Here is a 14,076-nt window from a genome sequence, read left to right on the forward strand (position 1 = left end):
GCAAAGAAAACAGAGAGAAGGTGATTGATACAGAACGTTCAGCTGGAAAAAAGGAAACCCATGTAGTGTAAAGAGAGAGGAGGGTCAGGAAGCCAACTATGGTCAATGTGACCTTCTACTTTATAACCCATGTAGGGAGAGGCGGTTGCACATCTAGGATTCCAGGGGTTTCATAATCAAAGCTTAGTCCTGTGTGTGTGTGTGTGTGTGTGTGTGTGTGTGTGTGTGTGTGTGTGTTTACTGGAGATTAAATGTTAAACTGGGAAGCATTCTATTTTTTATTAAGAGTGTCTCATTAAGATGCTGGGAGTCTTTGTGTATTGCTGAGGCTGGCCTCAACCCTGCAATCCTCCTAAGTACTCCTCCCAAGTATGGGATTACCAGGTGTGTGCCACTAGTTCCAGCCTATTTTGTTATCTTTTCTTTTTCAGGGGGTGAGGGGAAATACTGAGGATTTAACCCAGAAGCATTCTACTTCCAAGCTACACCTTTTTTGTTTTTTTTTTTGTTTTTTTTTTTTTTTTACTTTATTTTTTTTTAATTTTATTTTATTGGTGCACTGTATTCATACATCATAGTGGGATACAAACTTTTGTAGACATACATGCACACATCGCCCAGTCAGCCCCCACCCAATCCCCACCCCATTCTCTCCCCATCCCTCCTTCCCATGCTTGGCTTAGTGGTTGACATCTAGTATTATAACAATTTATCCAAAATTAAGAATGATAATCTCACATAACAGTTTCATTTGTCTGATACCAAGCGTTTGATGATTTAAAGATAGCATTTCAATATTTCTTTTTGCTTTCTTTCTTACTAGAGCATATTTTTTTCTGTTTTTTTTTAGGTGAAACTATCATATATTTATATATTTATTTTTCAGAAAAAAATCTATCCTAATATGGAATATGAATTCTAGATACCCAAAACGATCTTGAAAAAGAACAAAGCTAGCAGATATATATTTTCTGATTTCAAACCATATACAGCTACAATAATTGAAACAGCGTAGTACTATTCTAAAGGCAGATATATAGACCATTGGAGTTAAATACAAGCCTAGAGCTAAATTCTTCCCTATATTGTCAAGTTATTTTTGACAAGGTTTCCACGAACATTTGGTGGTGGAAATAATAATCTTTTAACTAAATATTGTTGAAAAATAATAATTACATGGAAAAGAATAAAATTGGACCTTTACCTAATCCCATATACAAGTATTAACTCAAAATAGATAAAAGACCTAAATATAAATCTTAAGACTATAAACTTTTAGGAGAAAATCTGGGTCATTAAACCTCACAACATTGAAATTGGCAGTGATTTCTTGGATATGATTTCAATGGCACAGGCAACAGAAGAATATACAAACTCCCTAAAAAATAAAAGAAAATATTGTATATCCAAAGACAATGTAAACAGAGTTAAAAGTTACTAATAGAATTGGATAAAATATTTCCAAATGCTATATCTGAAGGTATATTAATATTCCAACTAGAAATCCTAAAAATTAACAACAATAAAGGCAAACAATACAACTTAGAGATAGGTAAGAGACTAACATAAATAATGAATCTCCACAGATAACCAATCTTAGTTGTCTGTTGGATGGAAACTCTTGTTTCTCTGGTTCTGGTGAGTGTTACCTATTTCTTCTTTGTAGTTAATCTCTTTGAGTATTTTCTCTAGCGCTGGTTTTGAAGACATAAATTCCTTCAGTTTCTGTTTGTCATGGAAGCTTCTTATTTCTCCATCTAATTTGATAGAAAGTTTTGCTGGATAGGAAATTTTTGGCTGGAAGTTGTTTTCTTTCAGAGTTTGGAATATGTTACTCCAAGCCCTTCTGGCTCTCATGACTTGGTTTGGGAAGTCTGGAGTGATTCTAATTGGTTTGCCTCTGAATGTCAGTTGGCCCTTTGTTTTTGTTGCCTTTAAGATTCTCTGCTTGGCTTCCACATTGGTCCTTTTGACAATTATATGGCGTGGGGATCCTCTTCTCCGATCCTGTCTAAAGGGAGTTCTATAAGTTTCCTGGATCTGTGTATCAACCTCTTGCTCTATATTTGGAAAATTTTCTGCTATTACTTCCTTGAAGAGATTGTTGATCCCTTTGGTATCACTTTCTTTTCCCTCCTCTATTCCAATTATTCTTAGGTTAGCTCTCTTAAGATGGGCCCATATTTCTTCAATGTCAGATTCCTGCTGTTGGATATTTTTTTCTAGATTAGAAACTATGCATTCATTTTTGGATTGCTCATCTTCTAAGAGCGAGATTCTGTTCCCCATGTGGTCTAATCGGTTGTTTGTGCTTTGAATTGAGGCCTTTACTTCATTAATTGCATCCTTTATCTCTTTTTGGCTCTCTCTGAGTTCTTTTGGAAGCACCTCTATTATTTCTACAGTTACTTTCCTGATTTGATCTTCTAGAAATCTCTGATTTTCTGTTTTATCAGGTTCTGATGTTGTGGGGTTGTGCACATTCATTACTCCAGTGTTATTCCTCTTTCCCATGATTTCGGAGGTTTGTGCCTTCTCTGGGTTCTTCCCTTGGGTCACTATGGCTTCACTTAAGGTGCTCTGGATCTCGAGTCTGTATTATCTCAGACCCCACTGCAACCACTAACCAATCCTTTACTGGGTTGTATCACAGAGTCTCCGACCCAGAGAGTCGATAGAGGCTGCTTTAGACTGTGGGGGGTGCCAGGTTGCACGTTCTCCTATGGTGTGATATCTCTGCCACCACCACTCCCTCACTGGGTCAAGTCCCAGGAGGCCCAATACTGCGATTTCTCCTCTGTGGCCCGCAATTTGACTCACTGTTCTTGAGTACGCAGATGTAGCTGTACTGGACTCGGTGAATTCACTGCTGCTGCCGCCGCCGGTGGCAATATGGCGCCTCTGCCACACCCTCGGCCATGAAGCTGGCGTATTTTTTCTTCTCTGGTTTTGATTTCCACTCTGAATCCCTGCAGCGTGTGCTGAGCTCAGCCACTGGGAGCTTTAAATGCTGTCTGCGCCGAAAGATCCCGCCTGGCTGTTCCGCAGCGGCTCTCCTGGCTTGCTGTAGCCGTCCGTTGAGTTCGCCGCTGCCGCCGGCAGTATGACGCTGCTGCCGCGTCCTCGGGCGCGTGTGTCTCCTCTGTGGCCCTGAGCTCTGTTCTCAGTCCGCTTTCTCTCTGGAGCCTGGTGGTTTTTTTTGTTTTTCTGGTGATGTTGTTTTCTGGCTATGAAAGGCGCTCTTTTTGTGGTAATGGAGATTGGTTGTTAGCGGGACTCTTAAGCCCCGCTTTTCTCGGTCGCCATCTTCCCGGAAGTCTCACCTTTTTTGTTTTGACACAAGGTCTCGCTAGGTTGCTGAGGCTCATTTCAAATTTACGATCTTTCTGTTTTAGCTCCCAAGTGCCGGGATTACAGGCAGCACTACCATGCCTGGCTTGCTTTCTTCAAATCCCCAAGATGAAGAGTGGTTTTAAAACATAGAGAAATAGCAGACACTGTGTTACATTGTTTATGTCAAGGTAATATGACCTTTCAAAAGTTAGATTCCTTCTAGAAAATATTTGCTATCCATTATATTTGGTGGAAAGAAGAGATTAGGGAGAGCCCTTGGTCTTGACCCTGTATGGCCATTGGTTCATCATTTAATCAGAGATCTGACGAGTGGGGAGAAGTAGGGGTGGTTCAAATAAGAACCGGAGCAGTGACTGAATAAACAAATTTGGCTGACAGGGTCCTTTCCTGTAAAAATGTACTTGGGGATGTCTGATTCTTAGAAGTCTGTCTGTTAGCTACAGGAGAAAGGGGGGAAATTAATTCAGAGAAAAAAATAATAGCCTTGCTTCTTTCCAACATATACTTGTCATCAATCTAAATGTCCTTAATATCCTGACAAACATCTCCTGCCAATTTCCCCTTTTTAAAGGCACCATAATAAGAGACATGTTAGAGCCGCCACTCTGTCTACCTGGCTTCCGTATGGCACCTCTGCCCAGAGCACAGATATACCTTGGAGGACCCCAGGCACAGTCTGGAGGCATCGCAGCAGCCACCTGTTACTCGGTGGATGGTTCTCATCCTGCTTCAGAAGCATATCAGCAAAATCCCAGGCATAGAAGGGACATCAAGGAGTCACTAAATTTGTTTCCCATCCACCACAAAAGATTGGGACAGAAGGTGGAAAATGACTGCAAATCTACATAGATTCTCATAGGTCAGACTTTTTTTTGGTTTGGCACTGGGTTTTGAACCCAGAGCCTCATGCATGCTAAACATACGCTCTACCGCTGAGCTATCCTTTAAGCTCTTACCTTTAAGACTTGGAAGGAAGGAGACAGTCAGGGTTTAAGTCTGAAGCACCCACAGGCATCCCTTCTCATGGTTCTAAGTGTCACAGGAGGAAGCAACACTGGATCCCCACAGTTACTCCCCTCTGGTCCTCAATTCACCGGAGCCATCTCGGACTCTGCTTACCCAACCCTGGGCAAGAGAGAAGCCACATGGTTATTCTCCCAGAGAAGTCAACCTCATTGTCGTATGGATTCTTGCTGCAAATGATGCACATGACCCAGAATTTACAGTTTCTTAAATTAGGCTCTGGCCTTTCATCCTGTTGTCCTGAAATCCTTCCATAGGGATGTGAAATTAATGACATGAACAAAAAAGGAGACTCCACAACCTTCTCATCCAGGAAAAATCATCTTAAGCATTTCTAACAGGAAGGGTTGGTTGGATTCGATGAATTTTAGACTGCAGGAACAATAAACACAGCATTCAGTGGCAAAGGATGGGGCAGATTGTTTGATTTTGCATGCATTTTCTCAGCTTTCAGTGGCAAAGGATGGGGCAGATTGTTTGATTTTACATGCATTTTCTCAGCTTAGCAGCAAAGTGCATAAACTTAAGAAGCAGAAGACAGGACAGGCTAATAGCCTCTCCATGCGCTGCCTTTAGAGCATCTTTTTCTCTGCAATGTGATTTGAGGAGATAGAGTGGTGGAGGCCCGCCTGGGAGTCACCCAGGTGACTCCTTGCTGCCCTTGCTGTATGAGCCCAGCAGCAGATGTAGCTCTGGCTGCCCTGGGTCCTTCTGCCACCAGATGCAGCTACTTTTACTTTGAGAGATGAGAGCTGTGCCATTGTGCCTCGTCGCCTTGACCTTTGGGCCTAGGCTTTTAGGAAGCCAATAGCTAACTTACCACTAAGACTGCATGAGCATTAAATGTGGGGAAGTGGAGTGCCAGATGCTCCCCCTACCTCTTCATTGAAATTCTGTCTCATGATATGGGGTTTGAACAAATCCCCAAAGGCCTGGTAGGATGCTGAGAACGTGGCAGGCTTCTTATGTGGAGGCCTGCACTGCCCTGGTTGAGTGGTCCCGTACTTGCTTGAAGGATTTCTTAGAGAGGACACACCCCTGTGAGCCTTCTGTCATGAAGCTTTCTGTAGCTGGTGGCTCAGGCACTTTTGACTCTTGGTTTTAGACTCACATTCGCCAACCTATTTTGAGTAGGAAACCAAAGTGTCAGAAGAACGATACCTGATTCCTGTGCAGTGTCTTTATGTCCCAAGGAAGAGAGCCTCCCTAGTTAGGAAGGATCTATTTCAAAATAGGAGATGGATTAAGAAGATAAATGTCCATACTGGGCTGTTGGGGGGTTTCTCATGGTATTGCAGGGAATTAGGATGGCTGTGATGCACCTGTTGAATTCCTGTTGTCTCATTTTCTGGCTCTGTCTTTTAGGCACAAACCATATTAACCTGTGCTCTGCTATACTTGAGCCATGCGTTCTGGATTCTAATATGCTTATACTAAAATCCCCTATTTTACCATCATTAGAAGGGAGGAAAATGTCCTTGTTACCAGGTATTTATAACACCTGTTTGGAAAATGCCCATCAGCTCCTTTGGTGTCTTCTGAGCTGGAGAGGCATTGTCCAGCTCTCTCTGTCCACCCCTGCTGGAGCAGTAGGTTACTTGAGTGAGACCAAAGTGGATGGTCTTCCAGCCTGCAGCAGTCAGGAAAGGTAAGCCTGGCATCTGCCAGGGGGTGGATGGAATAGTGGAGAATCAAGTCCCCAGAAACCAGAGTGGGCTCCAAAGTTAGGAGTGTAGTAGGAGCTGTTGGAGATGCCAGTGAGCTGGGAACCAAGTGAAGTGAAGCGCTGGCCAAGAGATTTTTCTATGGAGTCTGGAGCTGAGCCTGACGTAGGATAAGACAGGAAGGGTCCGGGGGTGTCCAGAGGCTGCCCCTCTGGGGTTTTCACATTACAGAAGGCAGGGTTGGCCTCTAGGAGTCAGTATCTAAAAGCAAGACTGCTAGAAATGCCTCCCCGTCTGCCTTTCAGGTGAGCCAGGTTATTGACTGAGGATCCTGGCATATTAAATGCACCCTAGAACAAATGAAAGTCTAATAAATAGAACACTTAGATAGCACTCCATTTCTTCCAACGCATGCACCATGTTGTTCTTCCCCACCCCACCTCGCAGCCACCACACACACACAGTCTTTACTGAAATAATGTGGCAGTAGCATTGAAGAAATATTTAGAGAAGAATGCAGTCCAATGGCTCTGCAGCCAGCCAAGTGGCTATTTCATTTTTATAGGTTTCCTCATCATTCTTGTATAGATACGTAGAATCGTCGAGGGCACTTTGTGTTCTGCTTTTTTCACAGCAGCGTATCATAAACATTTTTCTGTTTCCACACAGCCCCTGTAATTGCAGCCTTTAATGGTTGCAGATAGAACATCCTGAAGAAGCCCCTTGATTTACTAGATGATATTTTCTGTTGAGTTTTAGGTTCGTTCCAGGTTTTTTGTTTTGTTGCACCCATTAGAATGCTCTTATCGCAACTACGTGCATAGATTTTTGCTCCCCTTAAATTTTTCCCAGAAGAATTACTACAGTGAGACTGTGGACTTCTTTATGGCTCTTTTTATATATTGCTATATTGCTTTGCAAAAGGGCTGCACCCGGTGCCACATTGCACACGATCGCATCAGCCAAACTGCAACTCCAAAAGCAGTTTGTTCTCCAGTTTTGCAAATTTCATAGATGTAAAATGATATATCCGAGTTCCTTTAATTGTCATTCCTTTCATTACTGGAAGAGATAAAATTTCTTCCATATGTTTTAATCTTCCTCTGATATGAATCTTTTATTCATATCCCTGCTTCCTTAGTTGGGGCTTGGTTTTCCTATATTTCAATGAGATAGACACCCTTTTGTTGTACTAGTACAAAGTCTTTCTGTAGTCTATTTAATGTTGTGCTTCCTTTGTTCTGAAGTTCAGTAATTTGAGTACAATCATATTTTTCTTTTATTTCCTTTGAATGCATCTATTACTTCAAAGCATGAGTAAGTATTAGGTCTATCTAGGAGGGAGACTATTCTCTTACATGTTGGTTGTTCTAGAATTCAATTTTAAAATGAAATCTGTAACTAGTATCCATCCAGAATCTCTGTTCTTATCTTATGTTTCCTGTGGCTCTCACTGAATGCTTTTCTGATTTGCTATCCACACACCACAGAGATGTGTGCTTAATCATCCTGCCTTTCTATTGTTGTGCAGAAAATCTGTGTTATCATATTCTATGTTTTCATATAGTCAGATCTGTTTATCAACTGTGTGATATGCTAAGTTCTTATTTTTAATTCATACCAGGGTGAATTAATTCATTTTGCCTCATAGCATTTCTTAAAACTCATTTCTTTTTAGAATAAAAATATCCTACTCTTTATATTTTCATATTAGCTTAACAGCACTTTTGTTAAATTCCAAAATATTCTGTTGGAATCTAAATTAAATATGCAGTAAATCTACAAGTGAAATTTAAGATGATAAGCATCTACAAATACTGTACACTATCTCATCAAAGGAAATTTTATATAATAATGACATTTTTTTCATTTTGTGTTAAAGGTTCTCCTCACTTGAGTAAATTCCTAAAGACAATGTTTCGTAGCCATCAAGATTAGAGTATTTTGTTATGCTTCTAATTGTGCATGCTAGGTTATTTGCTCTTGTTTGTTTCTACTGTTAGGAATTACTGTTTTTACTTATAAAGCAGCATTATTGTCTCATGTTCACTCACACAAAAAGATGTAGGAACTTCCTGGGCAATGTAGAAGGCCTCCATCATGTCAGGAAATAACATTCTGTGTGACCTTCTAGAAGGACTTCTTTGTTCCTAAGAGTGGAACAGAAGTGGGAGGTGAAAGAAAACAAAAATTAAAACACATCTGTTTACATCCAGAAAATGACTTCATACCACAAAAGTCCTCCCTGAAACATGCCCCCTAGAGCTTGGTGGATCATATTAGATTCAGCAGGAAGTCCTCCTGGGGCCATGGAGTGCTGGAAATTTCAGATTCCAGATCCCAAAATAAGATGACTAAGGACCCAACAGTCTTAGCAGCGTTCATGTGTGGCTGTATAGAAGAGGAGTGCCCCCCTCCTCAGTTGCTATATCTGGTTTATTTTACTGGGAGGCAGTGTCCTTTGGGACCAACAAAACAAGATGTCAGTGATGGAAATTAACCTTGAAATTATAGGTGAGATGGTGAATTAATGATCTGATCTAGTGGAAGACTTTCCTCTGGACGTGGCATCGGGCGGGGCCTTTTTCCAGTCTTTCCCTGAGCAGCCCCCCTCCTGTGGGGTGGTTCCCCCATGCCCTCCTTCTGCCAGTGACAGTCAAGGTCACTCGTGGCAGGAACGGGATTGCCATCATGATGAAGTTTCACAGTCTTGAGGTCCGGACACCCCACCTTACCCAGGAATTATAGTATGTATTTCCTGAAATATTATTCCAGAATTAGTATCAAATAATGAAGAGTTGGTGGAATGTGTAGCTAGACTCGTGTTCAAATTCAGTGTCACTGCTCACAAGTCAACTGTGAGAAGTTCTAAAATTCTCTGTGCCTTTTTAGATCTTTTTTCTACCTGTGAAATGGAGGCAAAAAACCACACCCTCCAGCTCTTTATTCATTCCTTTGGGAATATTTAATGTATGTCTTCTCTGTACCAGACACTGATAAAAATGACATTGATGGGGCGAAGGACATCGCAAAGACCATGTGTTCGTGGAGCTTATGTATTAGGGGAAGAGAGGTGCGATACATATCAGAAATAATGTATGAATTCATATCAGCTCATAACAAATGTAATACATGAGAAATCAAAAAGCAGAAAACTGTGATGGAATAAGAATCATGATTCTTTTGCAAAGAGGGATCAGAGCAAACCTCTCCAATTAGATGTCTGAGCACAGAGGTGAATAAATTGTAGGAACTAAGTGTGAGAAGATTGGAGGCAGAGAAAAACACATATACAGAGGCCCTGTGGTAAGGGCATGTTTATCTAAAAAATAAAGGCCAATATGACAGAAGCAGAGGGAGCGAGGAAGAGCATGTGATGGGTAGGTGAAGTCCAAGAGGTACCACAAAACCAAATCATGGCTGTCGGCTTCAGCAAACCACAGGCAGCAGGCCAAATCCAGCCCTTGACTTGTTTATATGCAGCCCTCTAAGGCCAAAGAATGGTCTTTAAATTTTGAGAAGGTGGTTTAAACAGACACAAGTGAACTATAGGACTGAGAACATGGCTCAGAGTTCAAAACACTTGGCCTCTGGTGTCTCTCAGAAAGGTTCCACCAACCCCTGCTGCGGGTCCCTCTAGGCCACAGTGAGGACTTCACACTTCTACTTGGATCGGAAGGCACAGGGTTTTGAGCAAAAAAGTAATGTTCTGTGGTTTATAGCTTTACAAGGGTGGCTCTGGCTGCCATGCCAGCTTGCTCCATCCCAGGAAGAAGGGCAGAGCTGGGTCCAGGTGAGAGGTCCCAGGAGGAAGGAGGCCACTGACTGGGTCCAGGTGAGAGGCTGGGCAGTGGAATGGCTAGACTGGCAGCAGCCACGTCCTGAGTGTTGGGGTGCAGAATGCATTTTGAAGGCAGCACCGAAAGTTTCTTGAAAGCCAGGCGTGGTGGCACATGCTTGTAATACCAACGTTTGGGAGGCTGAGACAGGAGGATCACACAGGTTCGAAGCCAGCCTCAGCCACTTAGTGAGGGTCTCAGCAACTTAGTGAGACCCTGTTTCCAAATAAAGTATAAAATAGGTCTGGGAATATAGCCCGGAGGTAGAAAAGCCCCTGGGTTCTACCTCCAGTACCACAAAAACAGTTTCTTGAGATTGACTGTGCCATGTGAGAGAAAGAAAGGGATGCAGGATACCCTCAAGATGTTTGATGCTCTCTTTATGTTGTCTTAGAAACCAAATGAGAATGTGATCTTTTCTGCCCTCAGGATTTGACCCCTCTATTCATCCACCATTTTTTAATCTGAGTTTCTTTTCTAAGGTATTGCTTGGACTGTGACATTGTTCTTTCAAAAGCCTATTTGTGTCCCTTTGCTGAAGAACAGAGTCCATCCACTTAGCTGGTCAGTCCACATAACTTGACCAAACTGCCACAGCTGTCTCTAGCTGTTCTGTTAATCAAGGATATGCAAGCTACCGCATGTGACTTTTACCTTCTACTTCCAGGCCCTTGCCATATGAATTTCTCTTTCTTAGACTTGGTCCATGTCATCAGTCCTTAACGCTCTACCTACTCGATAAAGGAGAATTCCTTAACGCACCCTCTTCACCTCCGAGTCTTTTCCAGACACTGCTTTACCTCTTTTAATGGGCCTGATGGCTCTATTTATAACATGCTTTTTAAATACAAGTTTTATTTCCCTTTGCAAAACACAAAGAAGACAGTGTAGTAAGTATATCATCAACTGCTTCAGGTTTATACCCTGTGACTTTCTGTTCTATGGGGAGAGGGGCGTCACTTAAGCCCCTGTGCTTGTCTGGTGGCACTATGATGAGGGCCATGAGGGCCCAGAGATGTTTCTAGTCGTGCCAAGGAAGGAGAAGAGCCCAAGCTCCTCAATGCTACTTTTTGGGGGTTGCCAACTCTTGACTTCTTATGAGTCCAGAGCTAGTAGAAATGCAGAACTGAGGAAGGTGTGGCCATGGTTAATCGTAGGAAATATAGTTTAGTCATTTGTTGGGTTTAAGACACATGTCTGGTTTGGGAGGAAGCCATCAGAAACCATCAGTTAACTTGCAAGCATACAAGTGGATTGGGACAGTTTCATTTAGACTGACAAGATGTGAAAATTATTTAGGATGTGTAATTTTAGCGTAAGGTGTTGACACATTTGTAGATACAGAAACTGTAGTTAGTGCAAATGATTTCAATAAATTTGGAAATATTATGAAGAGCCTTGAAATTCCTACACAGTACTGAAGTCTGGAGAACATTTTAAATGTCTCTATAGCTGTGGGGGGAAAAGCACAGCTACCGTTATATTTAGTTATCAGCTTTTTTTGAGCATGATACCACGTTTATCTCTCTTTCTCTTCTTTAGGCTCATTGTATGATATGAAAACCCATCTTTTTTGACAGAATGATTCTGTTAATCCAAATAGAGCTGAAATAGAATTACTTGAGGCCATATCCAGACCTTTGCCGTGTCTTACTGACATTGATTCCCTTCCTCTGTGCTACTCATTGCTCTGATATGGGTGGGAAGATTCAGGACAGGACAGAACCTTGGTCTGCCGATCTGAACAAAAGAGGTTATGTAAACAATGTACTTAACCCATAGAAGAAAAAATGTTGGAATTTCTCTTGATAACTAATTTCTGTCTCAGTCTTTATAATTCTCTTTTGGTGCAAGTCTGAGGAAGGCAAAGCTTATTCTCAAATATCGTGTCCTAGAAGGATTGTGTGAATCAAAAAAAAATTTGACTGGGGACAGGTCAGCCAGATATTTGGTAAAACATTGGAAGTGTCGATGCCAAGAACTTCTCAAATTCCATATAGATTTCTGCTTTTCCCCACTACCTACTCTGATTAGCTAGAATAAAGTATAGTTTTGTCTTTTATCATATACATTCAGTTCAGGATGACAGTGTATGAATCAGATTCAAGGGGAAAGAAATCAGCACCGGTGGCTTTGTGCTGGGCCGTCTCTTCTCCCGGGCCTCCCTCTCCACTGTCCCGGCAGCCCCGGAGCAAAGGGCCAAAGTGGAGCTGCCTGGTGAGGTGGAGGAACGCGAAGATGGTCTCTCAGCCAAAGCATCTATTCCTGCTTAGGTAGTTGCCCTTTTAAAGTGGCAGATTTGGGCGCCATCTCTCATTGGTGAGATTTGTTTTAAAATGACCCATTTAAGTGAGTGGGCAGAAGGTCCGGGGGCCTAGAAGGGAGAGGACTGTGAGACGCGGATGCGAGTGCGTGCCTGCCCGCCGGCTGCTCCCCTGCCGCTAGGCTGCAGTCAGGTCACCTTTGTTTCTCTGGCTCTGAACGCCTCTGGGAAGTTTCCAAGGCAGGTAAGCCGCAGCTCTCTCATTCACCTGCTTCTCTGGTAGAGCAGCTCTGGGGTCTGCTGGTCCTGGGTGGGGGCCGCTTCTGAGAAGAGGTGCCCCCCATTGCCCTCTCCCAAGGATACTGCATGGCTGTCGTCATGAGCTTCTTCCACCCATCAGCAGGACACTCGCTTCTGGAATGAATTCCTTGGGAGCTTTGCCATAGGTATTTTCTCAGAGCATGTCTCCCACAATCCTGTGCTGCTTTGCTGTCAGCAAAGCCACAACTGGGACGTGCTGATGCCTTCCTCCTCGCTCCCACAGGCAGCACAAGGGGGTGGCCACCGGACCCTGCTGTACGGCCATGCGATCCTCCTGCGGCACTCTTTCAGTGGAATGGTGAGTACATGGGTGTCTGCCTTCTGTGGGAGGAGGAGGGAGAAGATGAAGGAAAGAGAGCTACAGGAACCAGCAATCCCAAATGAGCATCAGGAGCAGTTTGGGTTATAAATAATGATAGAACATTATTGTCTTAGCATTGCCTACATGTCACCTCAGACTTTAAACATAGATTTGTGTTTGCTTAGTGTTTTATACGCACCTTCTCCATAAGGAAAAAGCCATGACTTTTCAGGTTTTTACTTCACTAATCCTGACCCCACCAAGTACAGTGCCTGGACATATTAGATGCTCAATGAACAGTTGTCAAGCTAATGACTGATCAAATGGTCCATGAAGTAAATGGTTACTTTAGTAGACTAGAATAACCCACATACAAAAACCAATCAAGTGAGAGTTTTGTGACAATTCTCCTCTTTTACCCAGCCAAGAGAAATGGAATAATGGCCATGGCCTTCAATCCTGGAAGAATTTGAAGGTATTATGTTAATCCAGAGGGTAGAAAGAAGATAAAGGATCAGGACTCACAGAAAGCTGATCACGCTGTAACTAATCAGGGATATTTAAAACAAGAAGAAATAAAATGGTGATAGCTCAATATAACTTGGAAAAATTGAAAATATTTAATAAATATAACTTGTGAAATACAGATATCACAGATTTTTTCAGAGAGTGTTAATAATATTATGATCTCAATCAAGCAGAATATGTGCCAACTCCAATAACATTTACTCTCAGTTCCTAAATACATTATCCTCGCTTGCAGTAGAATAAGGAAGATTTGCCTCCTTTTCTATCCTTGGTGGGAGAGTGATACATTAATTCAAAGCTGTATTTTCACACATTTGCACCTGCAGTACGATGCAAAGCTCATCTTGAAGCTTGAACTATCAAACTGTCGGCAGGATCAGCAACTGCCTCTTAAATAATTTAGTTACTGCAGCATTTTTTTTTTTCTGAGCACTGGTAAGAAGTTGACCTTCCAGCCTGAACATTCTTCTGTTTCAGTCCTTTATGGAAAAAGACAGAGAACAAGATGACTAAGTCTGTCTAAGTAGACGATGAGTACATTTTGCAAGGAGGGAAACTTTATACCCTGGAAGTCTCTGGAATTGAGGGGTGATTATTTATCTTTTAAAGTCTGTTCTTATTCATAGGACAGATAAAACCCTAACACCTCTCTTTTTTAACTAGATAAAGAAAAACGTTAAGCAGCACATTTCTCATGGCTTAAAAAACTTAGGCCAGCATGCTGGTAGAGATAGGAAGGCTTCCATTATGTGTTGTTAACTCCTCTTTAAAAATATCCCACTC

The 14,076-nt window shown here is 42.2% G+C and overlaps 1 protein-coding gene across 2 annotated transcripts in view; it reads left to right on the forward strand.

The window, feature by feature from the left end:
* The window catches only part of RYR3 (ryanodine receptor 3), a gene marked incomplete at both ends in the record, with an annotated part of 530,337 nt that overhangs the window by 206,946 nt on the left and 309,315 nt on the right, over positions 1-14,076 (forward strand). For both annotated transcript variants that reach the window (XM_080708162.1, XM_080708163.1), the window contains one exon: positions 12,688-12,762. In XM_080708162.1, the coding sequence (XP_080564288.1) occupies positions 12,688-12,762 (75 nt within the window). The remainder of the gene's footprint in view (positions 1-12,687; positions 12,763-14,076) is intronic.

The sequence above is a fragment of the Muscardinus avellanarius genome (assembly GCF_963383645.1).
Source record: "Muscardinus avellanarius genome assembly, chromosome: 12".
Lineage (NCBI taxonomy): Eukaryota > Metazoa > Chordata > Mammalia > Rodentia > Gliridae > Muscardinus > Muscardinus avellanarius.